Consider the following 15911-nt stretch of genomic DNA (forward strand, 5'->3'; position numbering starts at 1 on the left):
ATCAGATGCAGGTAGAGCATGCATGGGGAAACAAAGGATGGGTCTGAAACACCACATAATTTTACCATGTTGGAAACTGGGGAATATGTACTGCACTAGGCATTAGTGGCGTGTGTTCCCTTAGTTTTCCAATCCACTCCTTCCTGAACAAATCTTTGTCTTGCAGCTGAAAACGAGGCATAGAATTTGTGAACTTAACACATTTAAAATGCATTGTTGCTGGAACAGCATTTCTTGCCCAAATGACACGAGTGCACCTCAGTGGATTTCGGCTCCCATTAGATAAGGCCTATACATATATTTTTATTTCAAAATGAATCAAACTTTTTACAATACAACTATGGAATGCAGGTCGTTTAATACTAACAGTTTTGGAATCCAGTCAGTTCTGCCATAGCATTAGCTCATAGGTTTCAGGAAGCAGTATCAGGTGGTTCAGATGACACCAGCTCACTAACAGGATGGCAGTAGCAGGAAAAACAATACATTACTAGACACTGTACAAATGATACATTTAAAAACACACACTTGAGGCAGGCAGTGTGTAGCCTGAGCACCATAAGATGGAAGTCCAGCTCATGTATACTCACTAGTTCTTAATTAAGGCTGGCTCAAATGGTTAAATGTCAGGAATCTAGGCTTCCAGCGCCATGTAAGTAGTTAGCGTTCGATTTTTACATGGCCTCTGCTGCACTCTCCTGCTGCTGATTGGTTTAAATATCACTTGAGTAGAGCTAGAGCTTTAAGCACATCTCTGATCAAAACAAACAAGCAGAGTAAGCTCTAATGAAGTGGTCTTACCCACTTCATAAGCGACTAAAAAAAGCTTGCCCTATCATGGTATTTTGAATAAAACCAAGGCTTGTTATAAAAAAACATTATTTATAGAGGAATGGGGTTTTTTTTTAAGAATTATAGGGCCACATTTCCTGCCAGCTTTAGATGAATATTCTCTATAGAGTGACTGAGATCTTTCTGTGTGCCCATGCAATGCTTATGAACACCAAGCTGGCAGATTGGGGCAGTGTGCAGGTTGACAAGTCTAATCTCCTGCTTCCAGCAATAGCCAATATTTCAAAAGAAGTCTAGAAGGTAGATAATACAATTGGTCAGCTTGCCCACTAGTACACTCCAGAATAAGAAACTACTCCTGATGGCTTTAGTCACAAATGCATCATATCGAATGCACATGATTCAATTTAGCTACCAGTTCACAAGTTTAACACAATTCTTCTTCCTCATCTGTGATATGGAGATCAGACAAGCATCTACAGATGAAATAGGAATTCAGACTTTTCAACTGGCAACTTTTTTTGTTAATGGGCTCCCATTAGAGTAAGTGGAACAGAATTTAGTAAATTATTTCTAGTATTAGAAGTTTTCCAGTATTACAGCTTATCTGGAGTAGTAAGTAAACTCTGACCTTCTAAAAGGTATTCTTGCTCTACCGACTAACTTTCAGCTCTTCAAATCTCTCCTAAATTTCTTTGTGGCAAGCTCCCTCAGTGGTCTTTTCCTCTTCTGCCACTTGAAGCCTGTGAATTCTGCAGCTGGTTTAGACTGTACACTGTATGGGGATTATCTGTATTTTGTCAAGCACTGAAGGCACTTTCAGCACTTCAATAAATGTTGCACATCAGACTGCAATGACAGCAAATGAATTTTTATGTTTCCAAGTTTGTCAGATTTAAAAGGCAGTTTTCACTGGTTTGCTCCCATTTTTATGCTTTTGTTTACCACTCACACTTAAGATGACTTAAGATTACCTTGAGGACTAGTTACCAGTTTAATCACATGGTAAATGCTGTCCTTAGTCAAAACACAAACTTGTTTCTTATTCTGCATTTAACAGTGTTGTGTATCCGTTTTGTCCTTTCAGAGGGGCAGTTAGCACTTCAGTGTAAAAGCTTTATTCTCTGGGTTTGAATTAGGTTGGGAATTTATGCAAAACAATTGAACAAAAAAGCACAAATAAACCTTTGTCTTTCCTAAACTTGTAGTCAAAAAGCAGCTTTTCTCAGGACAGCTAATACTGGATCAAAGAACAACAGAGCCAGCAGCAGTGGCTAAACAACTTCACTTTGCTTCTCCAGGCTCCTGAAGAGTAAGAGCTGCCAAGTTCACTCTCCAAGAGAGTTTTATTACTCTTCGTGCTACAGATGATTTTGGAAGTTTTAAAATGATGTTAATAATGGTGCTGTAGAAGAGAGTGAGTTAATGGGGTCTGCCCACCACCTCTTCCAGGGGCTAGCCAGGAATTCTGAGTGATATTCAAAGCTTTAGGCTTTTCATAAAGTATTTCTTTGCCTAATTAAACAAATTACCTGCTGAGTGCAAGAATGGTTGTCAGTATAGAAAGAAAATGAAACAGAGTTCTATGCTGAAAAACACTGATGAGATACTGAATATCCATCTCAGTTAATTGATGTGTCTCTGTTTAATGCTTTGTTGTTTGAGCCGATTTGAGGACTGTCTGCTGCTGTCAGAGGCAAGCTGAATTCCCTATCTTGCTCATCAGTAAAAGTTTGGAAGCTAGATTGTATCCCGATTTGTACTTTTTCAGTCTTACTGTCATTACTGGGACTCTTCTCAAATGCAGACATAGAAGTTGACCTTTGTGCTTGTGTGCACATTTGAGAACATACTGGGTCTGTCTGGGATGGAAATAGTTTTCTTCAGAGCAGCCTGTAAGGCACTATATTTTGGGTTGGTGACAGAAACAGTGTTGCTTAACACACCAGCGTGGTTATTACTGAGCAGTGCTCACAGTGTCAAGGCCTTCTGTTTTTCCCACTCTGCCCCTCCAGTGGGCAAAAAGCCTTCACACCTGACACAAACTGACCAGCAGGGATATTCCATACCATACAAGAGAGAGGCCTTTTTCGGGATGGAGGCAGCCATTGCTACTGACCTGATTGTGGGAGGTCATGAGGGATTACCTTTGCATCATATAGCTTGTTTTTTTCATTCTTCTTTCCTTCACTTATTAAACTGTCTTTATCTCAACCCATGAGTTTTTTCACTTCTGCTTTTCCTATTCTGGGAGACACACTGGGTGTGAAGAGTAAGCAAAGGGCTATCCCGGGCCAATCCCACAGTCAAGTCTTCCACTGCACTGGAAGATCATTTCAAGATTAGCATGTATTTTGTTTATTAATCCTTTTTGACATGTTCATGTTGGTACTTTAAATATCAAGTCACAGTTAAGTACAGTCACATAAATCAATTACAGATCAGAGCACATACACATAACTCTTGAAAGATCTTAATGTTCAGATGTTTCACAAAGCTAGGAGCCAGCTCAAACCTTCTCATCTCTTGCACAGAAGTAGTCAAAGTTCAGTGGCTTTAATTCACACTTCCTACCTGATGTTACAAATTTAAACCCTAAAGGGTTTTATGAGTGCCCACCAGCAAGAATAACAAGACATTAGGAAGAAGTTCTTACAGAAAACAGGTGTAAACTCTTCCGAGTAGGAAATGTTGATATTCAGAAGGATATGAACTTTCTCAAGTATTACATATAGTTCACCATAAGAATATGACAATACATTGTACAACTAAGGCAACAGGTAGCTGGATCAGTGAAAAACACTGAGCAGATACCGTTCAGGGAAGCTTGCAGGTGCAACAGACCACCAACACCTCAACTGCATCTAAATGCATCAGCCAAGGGCACTTGACTAACTGGGCACTGAGAGATACGCTCTGTGAAGGAAAATCCACCCCATGTATTCTGGAGGTCTGACTTTCCAGTCTGCCTTAATATGGTATTGAAAAGCAGGGCACTAGTGTTACTCATTAGAGTCATACAGCAAAGGCAAAATGTTCAGCAGATTCCTTAAGCAACCCAACTTGTTCTAATTTTGGGCTCAGTCCCTGCTATCCCAAATTCAAATCACATTGCTGTTTGCAAGCCTCCCACATACTCACTCCACTCAAGACACATTTCTCTTAGGACTTCATTTAGAATGCAAACTTAGCCAAGGCATGAGTAATCTCCAAGGAACTTCCAATAGGAACAATATCAGAACCATCTAAAAATTTGGATTATTTTTTCTATTATCACACAGAAGAACAGTATATTAAATCAACTCCTCTTGAACTCTTCACATTTTTTGCAAACAATTTCAAATATTGTGTAAGTAAGAGGGAAACAACCTTTAAGTTCAACATACAACCACTTACACAGACACTTAAACTATGTTCTATGTTATACAGCGTTATGGCATCTTGGGCACCTATTGTACTAACATTGCCACTGTCATGCAAGACAGGTAATATATTAAAGTGGTTTAGCATCAGAAAATTAGTACTGTTCTTTCAGCATGTACTTGCTAATCACTAGGCATAACTAGCATATTATACAAATACAGATGGAAACTTGAATGTTAACTGCAATCCTGGAACAACGACGCTTCAAAATAAAAGCTTGATTCTGCAACAAATATTCCCTTTGTTATCATGTACATGCTGTTAGTAGTTAACTTGTGCCTTAGTTGCAATACATTCTGTTGCTATACTTGCCTTTTACTGGGGAACGTTCTCTGCATGTGTGCCTCTGTGTGTGTATGTATTATGTATGTATGCATATACACAAATATAAAATTATAATTAAAATATATCGCCTTATTGTCAGAGAAGTACATAAACTAAGTATCCAAATGGGAAACTTAGGTTGGCAGCTACACATTCTTTGTGTATTTCCTCATAAGGAACTAAAGCTCTTTTTTTTTATCCTGGTTTATTATGGGCAACATCAAACTGTGCAACCTCAAAGCAGAGGCCAAAGCCGAAGAACAAACTGGCTAGCGACACAAGGCAAAGAGTGCTTTCAGCTGGTAGCATTTTCAGTTTGCAGTCGCTCAATCAGTTGTTCAGCCTATGAAACAGAGAAAGCAATCCATTAACTACACCGTGGACCTTCAGTTTACTGAAAATTCAAGTTTAAAAATAGTGACACTGACAGAGCATTTACTTTTCATTTTTGCAGACAAAGCATAAAACAAGCAGAATACAATGACTGCTTTAAACAGCAGACTCTTTTTCAGTTTCCATCAAACTCCCATTAGGCCAACAGAAGAGAAAACAGAACCTTCAAAAGTCAGAGGATGCTTAAGCAAATAACTAACGTATAAAGCTGTGTGGTTTTAAAGACCTCAGAAGACAGCAGCGCTCAGAACAACCAAGCTCTGAGAACTGGAATTCTTTGGGAGACAGGGTGTTGTGGCCTCTCATCACCCAACAAGCTGTACACTAGCCACATATGTTGCCGAGGGATGGAGTGCATTCACATATGTGGTTCATGTCACGAGATACACATCCATTCTCTGGTTATGTAACTATGCTCACACATACTTTTCTCACCATGTAGTTATTTATGCATGTAACACATAACTGGCACAGCTGTATCTTGTATATTTAACAGCAACAGCCCACAGAGCCCTCAGAAAGGCTTGGCGCAGAAAGACAATACTGGCCTGCCAGTGTAGTTCTAGCAGGCCAAACAGGGCACATGGAAACTTAACATGGGCACTTCTGAAACAAATCAATTCACTGTCAGCCTCTTTTTTTTTGCCAGTCCTACCGAATTAATCTTTTAATTTTAACTTGTGCTTGAGATTTTTTTAAGATCTCCAAAGGAACCATGTTAAAAGCTTAAGTTTGGCATGTTTTAGATACACAGAGTAAAAACAAAATCCGTTACTTAGGGTAAGAACAATTTAACAGGACTCTGTTTAATTTAAGTAGCTCTTGCATTTTATTTGCAAATAAAGCTAGACAAAGCATGGAGCAACTGAAAACAAAGTTATCTGGATCTTGTTTTGCATTGTGAAGTATCACATTCAAGCCACTGTAATTTAAAAAAACAAACAAAACCAACCAGAAAACAAACCCCAAAACAACTTAAGAACGTTTTCCAACTTGAGAACAGGGAAAAATACCTGTTGTATATCCATATTGGATAACCAAACTTGGTACTGATCTAATCCAAGATAGTAAGCAATAAAACTACACAGCTATACTTATTTGATGGCAAACATCTGTGTGATGCTCCACAGTACAGCAGAGACGTCTGCTTTTTTCATGCTAGGTGAGATCTCCAGCAAGGTACCACTGTGAAGAAGCCAAGTTTTTTCTCATTAAGAGGCTATCTATATTCTTCAGATGACCTTTTTCAGCATCTTTGTTTTGGGGCTGTGCAATGACCTTCCATGCCCAAGAATCATAGAATGGTTTGGATTGGAAGGGACCTTAAGATCATGTAGTTCCAATAGCCCTGGCCACCTAGTTCTCCACCGCATCACTAGATCAGACCTTCCATGGCAAGAAGCAAAAGCATTACCCTACTTGCAACAGAATTTTGCAAGTTACATCTCTTAAAAAGGGAAGCTACTGTAACTGCTCCCTGAGAGAATGAAATGTGAGGACAGAAAGCAACGCCGATTCTCCAGGTATCCTCAAAAGCTGCATTTTCTACCTTGCTGTGCAAGGACAAATAAACTATAAATCTTATTTGGCATAAAGCATCTGACTGTTCTGGAAAACCTATCCTGAAGTGTCGAAGTTCACAATGCCAGACAATTCACAGTGCTGAGTGAGGATGAGTGACACTCCAGAGAGTTCCCATGGCTGCATAATGCTTTATGTTTTTAAGAGCTGGATCTGTTCAGTAACTACACCTTTATGCTTTGACTAAAGGGAAAGCAGAACACATTTCAAAAACAAGTAAAACTGAATTTTACAATACACAGTGATGCTGTAGCTACACCGCAAGGACAAGTTCTTTGCTGTATCAAAGCAGTGAAAGTAGGCTTTAGTCCTTGAGAGAGATATTTTCAAAGTGATGTAGTTAGTGCCAGTTCAGTCCTATTGCTTTTCTGTACTGACAAAAATCACTACAAACCATGCTTTTGTAAAGCAGGCACTTGGTTTAATCTAAAGGTGTCAACAGGACAAAACCTATGTGACCTGATAAAAGCAATCGTTAGGTGGATGTTTTCACCTAAATTGGATGAACCAGGGTGTATGCACAACAGTCCATCACATTTGTACATATCCTTTTAAATTAAAGAGCAAATATTTACAAAATGTTCTCAGAAGCACATCACATTAACCTCAGCTATATATCAGATCCAGAACTACTGTACTGCTTGCTGCTAATGGTACAGGCACTCCATTCCCCTTAACAAGCATAAACACTAAGGGTTTTACCATTAGATTTTTTCAAATAGTTACTGCAAAATATACATAACAATTACAGTAATGCAAAAAACTTCTAAGTAACTCTGGATGTAGTTAAAATGTTAGAAAGACATTGTATTTTCAGCTTGCAATTGAAAACCTATCGAAAAGCTCACCTGCATTACACTTACCGTGATAAACCAGTAGGAATTGATTCTGTAAAAGAGTCTGGATAAGAATCCTAGCTGGCTGGCTGGGGCCAGGACGTGAAGATGCAAGTGCGAGATTGAGCAGAATGGAGGCCAGTGAAAACCCATTCTTCAGAAAAGGAAAACAAGTAAAGAAATACTGGTAATGTTAATTCAGGAAGAAGTGGAACATTGCAAGTTTTTTAACATGAGCAACTAGATTAACAACTCATGGCACTTTCCTTGTACATAATGGTAGAAACAATAATATACCTTTCATTATGCTCTTAGGGAACCTTTTCAAGAGCCCACTGACCTCCTCCTTCAAATCTCTGTATTTAAGACACATTTTGATGAAAGGAGGGTTTAAAAATAAAATGTATCTTAAATGTATTATATCTAGTTTTCAGCTGGAAAGCCAAGTGTCACTAGATTAATGTAGTTTCTACCTATTTTAATCATGAAGGCCCAGCCCCCTATACTATTCAGTTTAAACTAAAGGGTGCAGCACTGAAATCAAATGAATGCAGATACGACTGAAACACAACAAAGTGCCCTGCTTGAACAGGACAAAGTTTACTTCTCTTATGGAATCTAGGACTTAGAGCATATTTTCAGCTTGTACTTAAAGAGCAGCCTTTTAGGTAAGTTGTTTGAAGTGCCCACCCTATCCCAAGATGTGGTCAGGAAAGGATCTGAGTTGGAACCTAATCTGAGCTGGAAATTAATCAGAAAAAAAAAAAAAATTGAATACCAACATATTCTACTTGAGAATCCATGCAATAAGTGAATGCAGACCAGATTTCTTCAATAAATCAACTGTACTTGTTGCTACCACCTCTAAAATAACATTCTGAAAAGTAAAAAAGCCATACTCAATAAACACAGAAGGCTTCCATTACATACCTTACATCATTCAAGTCACTAAAATTATTTCTCTGAAGGACAGCTTTTCCAACTTCCATCATTCTCTTCACTATTAAACACAAATAAATTGCAATTAATGTTTAAGTAGTATTTTACACATCATATGTCAAATGATTTTTTAAAATGCTACTCTTCACAATATTAACTTCACCAAACTGATTACACTAAGATCATGGATGTTTTTTTCAAGATACAAATATGGCAGCTACTCACAATCAAAGACTGCCAAGACGGTGTTGTGCAATGTGCAATGATTGACATGAAAATTGCCACTGTAACCAATTCCCACACTACTGATGCTCTTAAGTGTGATATTATCCTAAGAACTTTGTCCAAAGCCATGCTATCACCACACCCTCATGAAAAAAAATAACAAATATTGATTGGTCAGAATTATGATATTTACACTAATTCCAGTGTTATATCTCTACACAGCTACAGGACTTTGATCCTGGGCAGCCTGGCGTAAGTTGGGAAGTTTCAGAGATGGTACATGAATTTAAACTAAAACAAAACTGTCAGTACTATTTATTACTAGTCCAACATTTCATCACTGTATCACTGAGAAAAGAAGCAACATTAAGGCAAGTCTAAGGAATTGTCTTGAAGCCAAATGCACATGTAAGTTCTTTTCTGGAGAAAGCTACCCTATGGTTAAAAGGAAAATACAGTAATGCAAGATTTGCAACACGCAACTGTAACTCTTTTTTTCTTGCACCACCTGTAGGTTTCCCTGAGGTGGAATCTCTTCGTGCACATATGGGCTGTAGTTTTTCCTGTTACTCAACAAACTTAGATAGGCATTTCTTGTGAAACAAGAAAAAAACATGGCACAAAAAATATGCTACTCTAGAATAGTACATGAAGCTCCCAGCAAGGGCAAGTCTCTGCCTGCACTGACTCGTACCATCTATTTCCGTGTTTACATCCTCAACCAAATGATGCTCAGAGGCATAATTTACGTGACAACACACTACTTAAGGCTGTGTGAAATTATTTTCCTTTGAACAGACACTTGCACTCTTACCTAAAGGTATGTGTTCTTTCTCCAGTGTTTTGCAGTTTCCCATGTGTTCCACCGGCACCACCAGATAGTGGTGGGGAGCTCCAGGTCTGCAATCTCTAAAGCAAGTAAGGTCTTCATACTAAAAAAAAGATGCAAACAAATTGATTAGGACGAGGGTATCAGCAAAGAGTAGACAGCAAAATCCACATTCCCCACATCAATACTATACTTAATATTTGAAGTAGCTAGTAAAAACCTTCACATTTTTGGAGCCAGCCTCCAGAAAAACCTGTAAGGGGAATTTGTGTCCTCAGCTGACCTGCAGCCAGGATACCTCCGTGTCAGGTTTCTAGCTGTTGTGCCGACCTTTAAGGATGGCAAAGTGTTTTCCTTCTGACCGACATTTCACTCCGATCTCCACAGAACAGCCGAGATCCCTCAGCACTACCCCAGACCCTCCAAACCTTCCGAAGCCAGGCCCTTCCCGACCTGGCGGCGCGGGCCGAGAGGGTGAAAGGGAGGGAGGGCAGGTACCAGGCGGCCGCCGCCTCAAAATCCAACCCCAGGATTCGACCTCCCGTTCTCAAACTGCTCCCTCAGCCCTTGCCCGCTCCTCGGAGCACCACCCTCCCCGTGGGCCGCGGTGCCGAGCAGCACTGCGATCGACGCGGGGGCTGTCCCCGCACCAACATGGCGGCAGCCAGCCCTCGGCTCTCAGGTAAGAACCGGCAACGAACAACCGCCCCCCGCACAGGCCAACAAGAGCCCCACAGCTGCCAGCGGGGGACCGGCACCCATGGCAGAGGACGGGGGCGGTGGCTCCCGGAGCTCCGCCCGCCGGACGCCTGTGACCCACCTCGGAGGAGAGCAGCGCCGTGCCCGGCTCCTCGCGGCGGGCGATCCTGCAGAACACGCACTTGCCGTCGTAGTTGCCGCCCTTCCCGGCTTCGCTCCCCTCAGCAGCAGCGGCGGCAGCAGCAGCAGCAGCCCCAACGCCCTCCCCGCCCGCCATTGCCACCGCCCCACAGATGCGACCCCTGGCGGCGGAGGCGGGGCGGTGTTCTCACGCACTGGCAGAGGGCTAAAGGCGGGGCGTCGGGCTGCTGCGTCAGAGCCCTGCCCGCCTCCTGCACCGCCGGGGGGCGCGCTCGAGCAGCGGGAGAGCGCCCTCTCCACCTCCTCCCGGCTTGTTTACAGCCACCCGGTAAGCGAACCCCAGTATATGCCCCTGTTACCTTAGTGAAGCCTTCCACAGCTGAACCAGGAGCCGCCAGTGCTCAGACTCACCTCCGCAGAGCAGCCTCTCCTGAGCAGGTAAAACAAGAGTTCCCTTGGATTGCCACAGCCAGGCACACACTGAGTTACACCTCCGAAGCACCAGTACAAGCACATGAAGTCTGCTCACCCTCAGTTTTCAATAAAAATGGTAGAAACTGGGAATAAGTGAATGCATTCACATCACAGAATCACAGACTGGTCTGGGTTGGAAGGGACCCTAAAGATCACCTAGTTCCAACCCCCTGCCTTGGGCAGGGACACCTTCCACTAGACCAGATTGCTCCAAGCCACATCTAGCCTTGAACACTGCCAGGGACGTAGCAGCCGCAGCTTCTCCGGCAACCTGTTCCAGTGCCTCACCACACCAGCTACTTCTGAGGCTAACAGAGTGTTTCTAAGTGGTAGCTAGCCTTCAGTTTCAAAATATGTTTTCTTAATACTTTATGTTTTAAATCACTTGCACTGCTCATTAGACCAGAGTTGTAGAGCTGCAGCATCCCTCACCATGGAATTTCAAAGTTTATGTTCATCACAGAGCTCGAGTGGCACAAAGTAGTTATCCCACATACAATAGGCCACAGTATTTAAAAAGGTAATGAGTTGCAAAATTGGGAATGAGATTTTTCAAAACCACATTTCTTCCAGAGCACAAGCTGTGCTTGTATGAATAGAACATGGTTAGCTATTCTACCTGAAGCAGCTCATTTGCCAGTATTGACTGACCTGCAGAGCATGAGGCAATCCCTCTGCAATGAGCTAACCTGCTCATTTTCTCTGCTATGAACAGGCAAGAGAAACACACAAGGATCATTCTGAAAGTAACTACGTTTTATTCTGCTCCAAAGCCAGTGTTGTACAAAACGCCCAGTGCAAAACCTGCACTGTTACCAGCACCAAATCAAACAGCCGTGATAGTCTGGGTACTTAAAAGCCTTATTGTGAATGAGCATTTTATCACTGCCCTGAGTCAAAAAACTTTATCCAAGTACCACTGAAGTACATGTGCTTCATATTGCAAGAACAAGCTTTTGCTCTCCCTCAGAGAGAAAAAAAAATCAGTGGTTTTTCTAATGATCATAATTTTCCTCCTACTTTAAGAAAATTCTTACTGCCACTTCAAAGCCAGGTTCACAGACAGCACACTTGTTCCATTTCACGTGTAACTGTAGTTTGTTTTTTCTTAATGCCACCTCTGTATATCATAAAACCAATAAAACCCAAGAACAAAGTAGTTCTAAGATATGTATGCCTTTGTTGAGCTTGGGCAGAAATAAAAATACACAGACACTTAAGCAACATAAAAAAGGTGCATACAAAAATTATGTACATGGACTTTTGACTTCTGGGAAATGTTGGTCAAAAAAGATGAGGCAACACAGGAAATTCACTACAGATAAGAGAAACAAGAACTACTTTGTAACAGCCTGTCTTTGAGTAAACCCAAACCACAGCTCTCTTTTAGGAGATGTTATACCACACGTGAAAAACCCAAACAAAAAAACCCAAAACCTCCCATCTCTTTTACCTGTGTTTCTGGAATTCTCTTTTCAAGGGGAGGCACAGGTATTTGTCAGCATAACTTGGAATTTAAGCTGTATCCTTTCATCTTTAACATTTACTAAACTTTTTGAGTAAAAAAAACTGTAACGACTTTCTGAATGCATAAATTCCTTTATTGAAAATATTGTGATAGCACTGCATTACATATATTCAATATTCATAGTTTCAAGGGTCACAGAATTTTAATTGAACAACACTGGAATATATAGATATGCTCTGACAAGGATAATATAATGGAGTAAGTTGTAGGCAGCACTAGTGAAATGTATGTAAAATGCTGAACTTGGTCAGGTTGGGTTGGGTTTTTTTTTAACTATTAAGTGGTCTGCCACCATTTAAAAGAGCAAACAGTATTAGGTATTCCTGGTATCTTCAAAGCATTACGCTGTAAGTGACTTCCAAACTATTTTACAGCGTTACCAATAAAAACTTTATTTATGGCTGTAGTAGACCACGCAGAAGGAAGTGTGAAAAGCTCACGTGCAGCGTGCTACAGGCTGACTGTAAGATAGCATTGGCTTTTAGACTTTGAAATTTCTGTGCAGGATTACGATTTAGTAACGCTTTTGAAAGAAAACCACTTGCTGGGTTTTTTTTTAATCTCTTCAAAAAGGGAAGAGCAGTAACTTAAACTGAGCTGTATTAGTCAGTTAATAATACTCCAAAATTAGACTGTACTGCTTTAATGCGTGGAAGCACACTACCATTTCTAAAACCTGTTTTTCTCAGGATAGTGACACGTTTGAGCCTAAGGCAGGACAGCATCCTAATGCTGGTCAGGCCTGGATTGTGTAAGCAGAGCCACCTCTTAATGGGAAAGCAGAATTCCTTAGCAAACAGTGAAGATAGCCAGTCCTCTGTCACACTCTCCCTATTAACCAAAATTTTCATTTTCTAACATGGGAGTCTTTTCTCTTCAGTGTTGGGGGGGAAGAGGGAGAAGTATCAGATTAGTTCATGAAAAGCAAAGAACAGTATTCAGTTGCCTGACAAACCTTAAACCAGCCTGTTGCTTTAAGTCTTTTTTGGGAAAGAAATCATATATAAAATTACTAAGAAAACAAGTATTACCCTGACATGTCCTGGCCTGTTAGGAAAACAGCATTCCTCTCTAAATCTCAGTTGTATTTTCTCCTTAATGAATTCTTCAATTTGCAGATAAATGCTCATAAAAGCACAGTGGGTAGCTTATTTTGAATCATTTGGTGGTGATATAAAGAAACAATCCTCTTCAAAATGTTCTTCATAAACAGTCAAATAATACTAGGGCAGATGCCCAGAGCATGCTGTCCCAATCCTGCTGACTGCAACAGAGCTGATACGGTCTACACCAGGTGGCAGTCTGCCCAGTGTCTCCATAAATTGCCAAAATAATCATCTATTAACATGAATGTGGCAGCCGAGTTACTAGGAAGCCCTTTCTCTCTCATCTCAGGAAAAAAAAAAGGAACAGAATTATGCACTCAAGTGTTTCTGCCAGAAAGCAAACCCTCTGATTAGGGTAAAATGAAAATGCAATCTCATTTACAAAATAAAAATATAAAAATCAACTTCAGAAATCAAATAAATTGATTCAGAATAAATGCCAATGCATAAGAAACCTACCTGGATAGTATTTATCAAATGGAGATTTGGAACATTAAAAGAAAAAACTCATAGCTAATACATTCACCAAAAAAAAAAAAAAAAAAAATCTGCTATACAATAACAATAAATAAAAAGGCTTTAAAAACATGTTCCCTTAAGTGCTGTGTACACCTATTTGATTCTTTTCCATGGCAAACAGTATGCTGTAGATTTTGGTAAAGTAACCTTTTATTTTTGGTTAGCATTTGTACACTGACCATAAATACACATGGAATGTACTAGATAGTTATAGTTTTCCCACAGGATCTTCTTCACAGTTACAGAAAAAGTTTTCAACTTATACACCATGAATGTTTTCATAAGCATCATATCTTCGATGGAGAAGTATTGGAGGAGGAAGTAAAAAACACTTCAGAATGATGTCTTATTGTTCTGCCTCTTACTGCCTCTCAAACCAGCTCTGTTTGTTCTTGGGTTGGTTGGGGTTTTTTTGCGTAGTCATGCTCTGGTACAAACTTGAGGAAAAAGCGTGTAACGTTGTGAGGCAGCCTGCACCTTCTAGTTAGCTTTTAAGTGCCTAACGGATCCAGTCCTTAAGGCAGTCAATATTTCACTCAAATGTCCATACTTCGATGTCTTGTATTATGAAATCTTCTTTCTTGGATAAGATGTCATTATTGAAGGTGCTGCAGGAGTTGCTTCGCCCATGATACAAATCTGCATCTAACCATAAGCCAAACCGGCCACTAAAAAGGAAATACACAGTAATTTTGGGGTTATATATGATAGTAAAAATACCAGAAACTGCAGAAACCACCAGAGAAGCGATACGGAGAAATCTAGGTAATTCTGAAGAGCTCTTGGACCGAATGTGAAGACCTGAATCTTAGCAAAACACTTGCCAAGAAGCTCAGGGAGCAGCCCCCTCACTTGTTTGCACCAACAAGCAGAGCAGAGGGCAGGACTGGGTGTGTGCCTACAGCCCCTTGTCCCATTCAGCTGTTCAAATCCACCAGTTCTGGCTATGGCCAAGACTGGGATGTGGACACAAGGGTCCCTTCCCCAGATCTTCAGCCCCATCTACTTTAGGAGAAGGAGGAGGGGTGTTTATACACTCCCGATGCAAACCATGCCTAGATGTCCTGTGGTGAAGCTGCAGTCAACCCTTCGTTTCATACCCACTGACCTTTGAAACTCAGGACATCATTAAGCACTGTCTGTATCCTCGCTTTGTGTATCAACAGAATAACAACAACTTAATAAGGAACACGTAAGAAACCTTAAATGCTGATGGCAAAACTGCTATTAAAGATTATCTTCCAGTGGCAAACCTCTTCAGCAATGAGACATATATCTTACTAAAACATGCGGGTTTTTTTCTAACAAAACCCCAAAACACAACAAACCCTACTCACTAACATCAGTCACTTTCTTTAAGCAATGGAAATTCCTTTGGTTTTGTAACAGAAATCAGACTGGTGAGATATCTGCTCTAAACAGTGTACTAAAAGTAAGTTCAACCATTTTACTGATCAGTTTTTCTTGCAACTACCATTGTCTCTATTCTCATTAAAAAAGTTAGGTGCAGAATTGGAAAAACATTCACTCACCCTCCACCTCCAAGCTCCAGAGAGCTGGTATCTCCATTGATGAAGTAGGTGTTCTCTCCACTCCATTTGAATACCTAAGGCGGGGGAGAGAAAAGGGGAATAAATGTATGTTTGGAGTGTGAGGGTTCTTGTACTCTAAAACTCTTGTGGACTGACTCTCAACATGTATTTTTTTGGTGTAGTCATATTTTATTTTATTTGTACTTTAAGGAGGAGGAAGAGGTAGCAGGTAGAAAGTAAAGGAACAATCATAGAATTATAGAATAGTTAGGGTTGGAAGGGACCTTAAGATCATCTAGTTCCAACCCCCCTTGCCATACATATTTAAAACTATGAACAAGGCACCCTAATCTTTTTTGAAATTCTGCTTGCATCTCTAAATCAACATGTATTCTGTTAAAAAGGAACAATGTGTTCAATATTGAAAAATGCATAAGCCATTCAATAATCTCTTAATTTTTGAAAAATTAACAGGTATTTCAGCAGCACTCTGATCTCTTGTTTTCTCATCACTGTGATCTTAAGCATGTGTGAAATTATACCCTATACTTGATATCACTGCCTTCCAAG

The 15911-nt window shown here is 40.5% G+C and overlaps 2 protein-coding genes across 15 annotated transcripts in view; both read right to left on the reverse strand.

The window, feature by feature from the left end:
- Positions 1–336: 336 nt before the first annotated feature.
- On the reverse strand, positions 337–10331 carry HINT3 (histidine triad nucleotide binding protein 3). The gene is made up of 5 exons (XM_080616122.1): positions 10163–10331; positions 9328–9445; positions 8280–8349; positions 7377–7503; positions 337–4882 (listed from the first exon to the last, which is right to left on the reverse strand). The coding sequence occupies exons 1-5, from the start codon at positions 10316–10318 to the stop codon at positions 4835–4837; spliced, it is 519 nt and encodes a 172-aa protein (XP_080472248.1). The 5' UTR covers positions 10319–10331; the 3' UTR covers positions 337–4834.
- A 1819-nt stretch (positions 10332–12150) lies between these two features.
- NCOA7 (nuclear receptor coactivator 7) overlaps positions 12151–15911 on the reverse strand; it is an 85955-nt gene continuing 82194 nt past the window's right edge. For 6 of the 14 annotated variants that reach the window (XM_080615180.1, XM_080615173.1, XM_080615184.1 and 3 more), the window contains 2 exons: positions 15342–15415; positions 12152–14477 (listed from right to left, as the gene is read on the reverse strand). In XM_080615180.1, coding sequence (XP_080471306.1) covers positions 14342–14477; positions 15342–15415 — 210 coding nt within the window. In that variant the 3' untranslated portion in view covers positions 12152–14341. Of the gene's footprint in view, positions 14478–15341; positions 15416–15911 lie in introns of all 14 variants that reach the window. The other 8 variants (XM_080615183.1, XM_080615182.1, XM_080615176.1 and 5 more) reach the window with 4 other exon arrangements.

Source organism: Psittacula echo, assembly GCF_963264785.1.
Source record: "Psittacula echo genome assembly, chromosome: 4".
Lineage (NCBI taxonomy): Eukaryota > Metazoa > Chordata > Aves > Psittaciformes > Psittacidae > Psittacula > Psittacula echo.

Bases quoted from the DNA above. Each gene is read 5' to 3' on its own strand.
- HINT3 (XM_080616122.1), bottom strand. From the start codon at position 10,318: ATGGCGGGCGGGGAGGGCGTTGGGGCTGCTGCTGCTGCTGCCGCCGCT. The intron at 9,446-10,162 runs GTGGGTCACAGG...TCTTTTTTTTAG, and splicing joins CGGCGCTGCTCTCCTCCGAG to TATGAAGACCTTACTTGCTT. The intron at 4,883-7,376 runs GTAAGTGTAATG...TCTGTTTCATAG, and splicing joins ATTCCTACTGGTTTATCACG to GCTGAACAACTGATTGAGCG.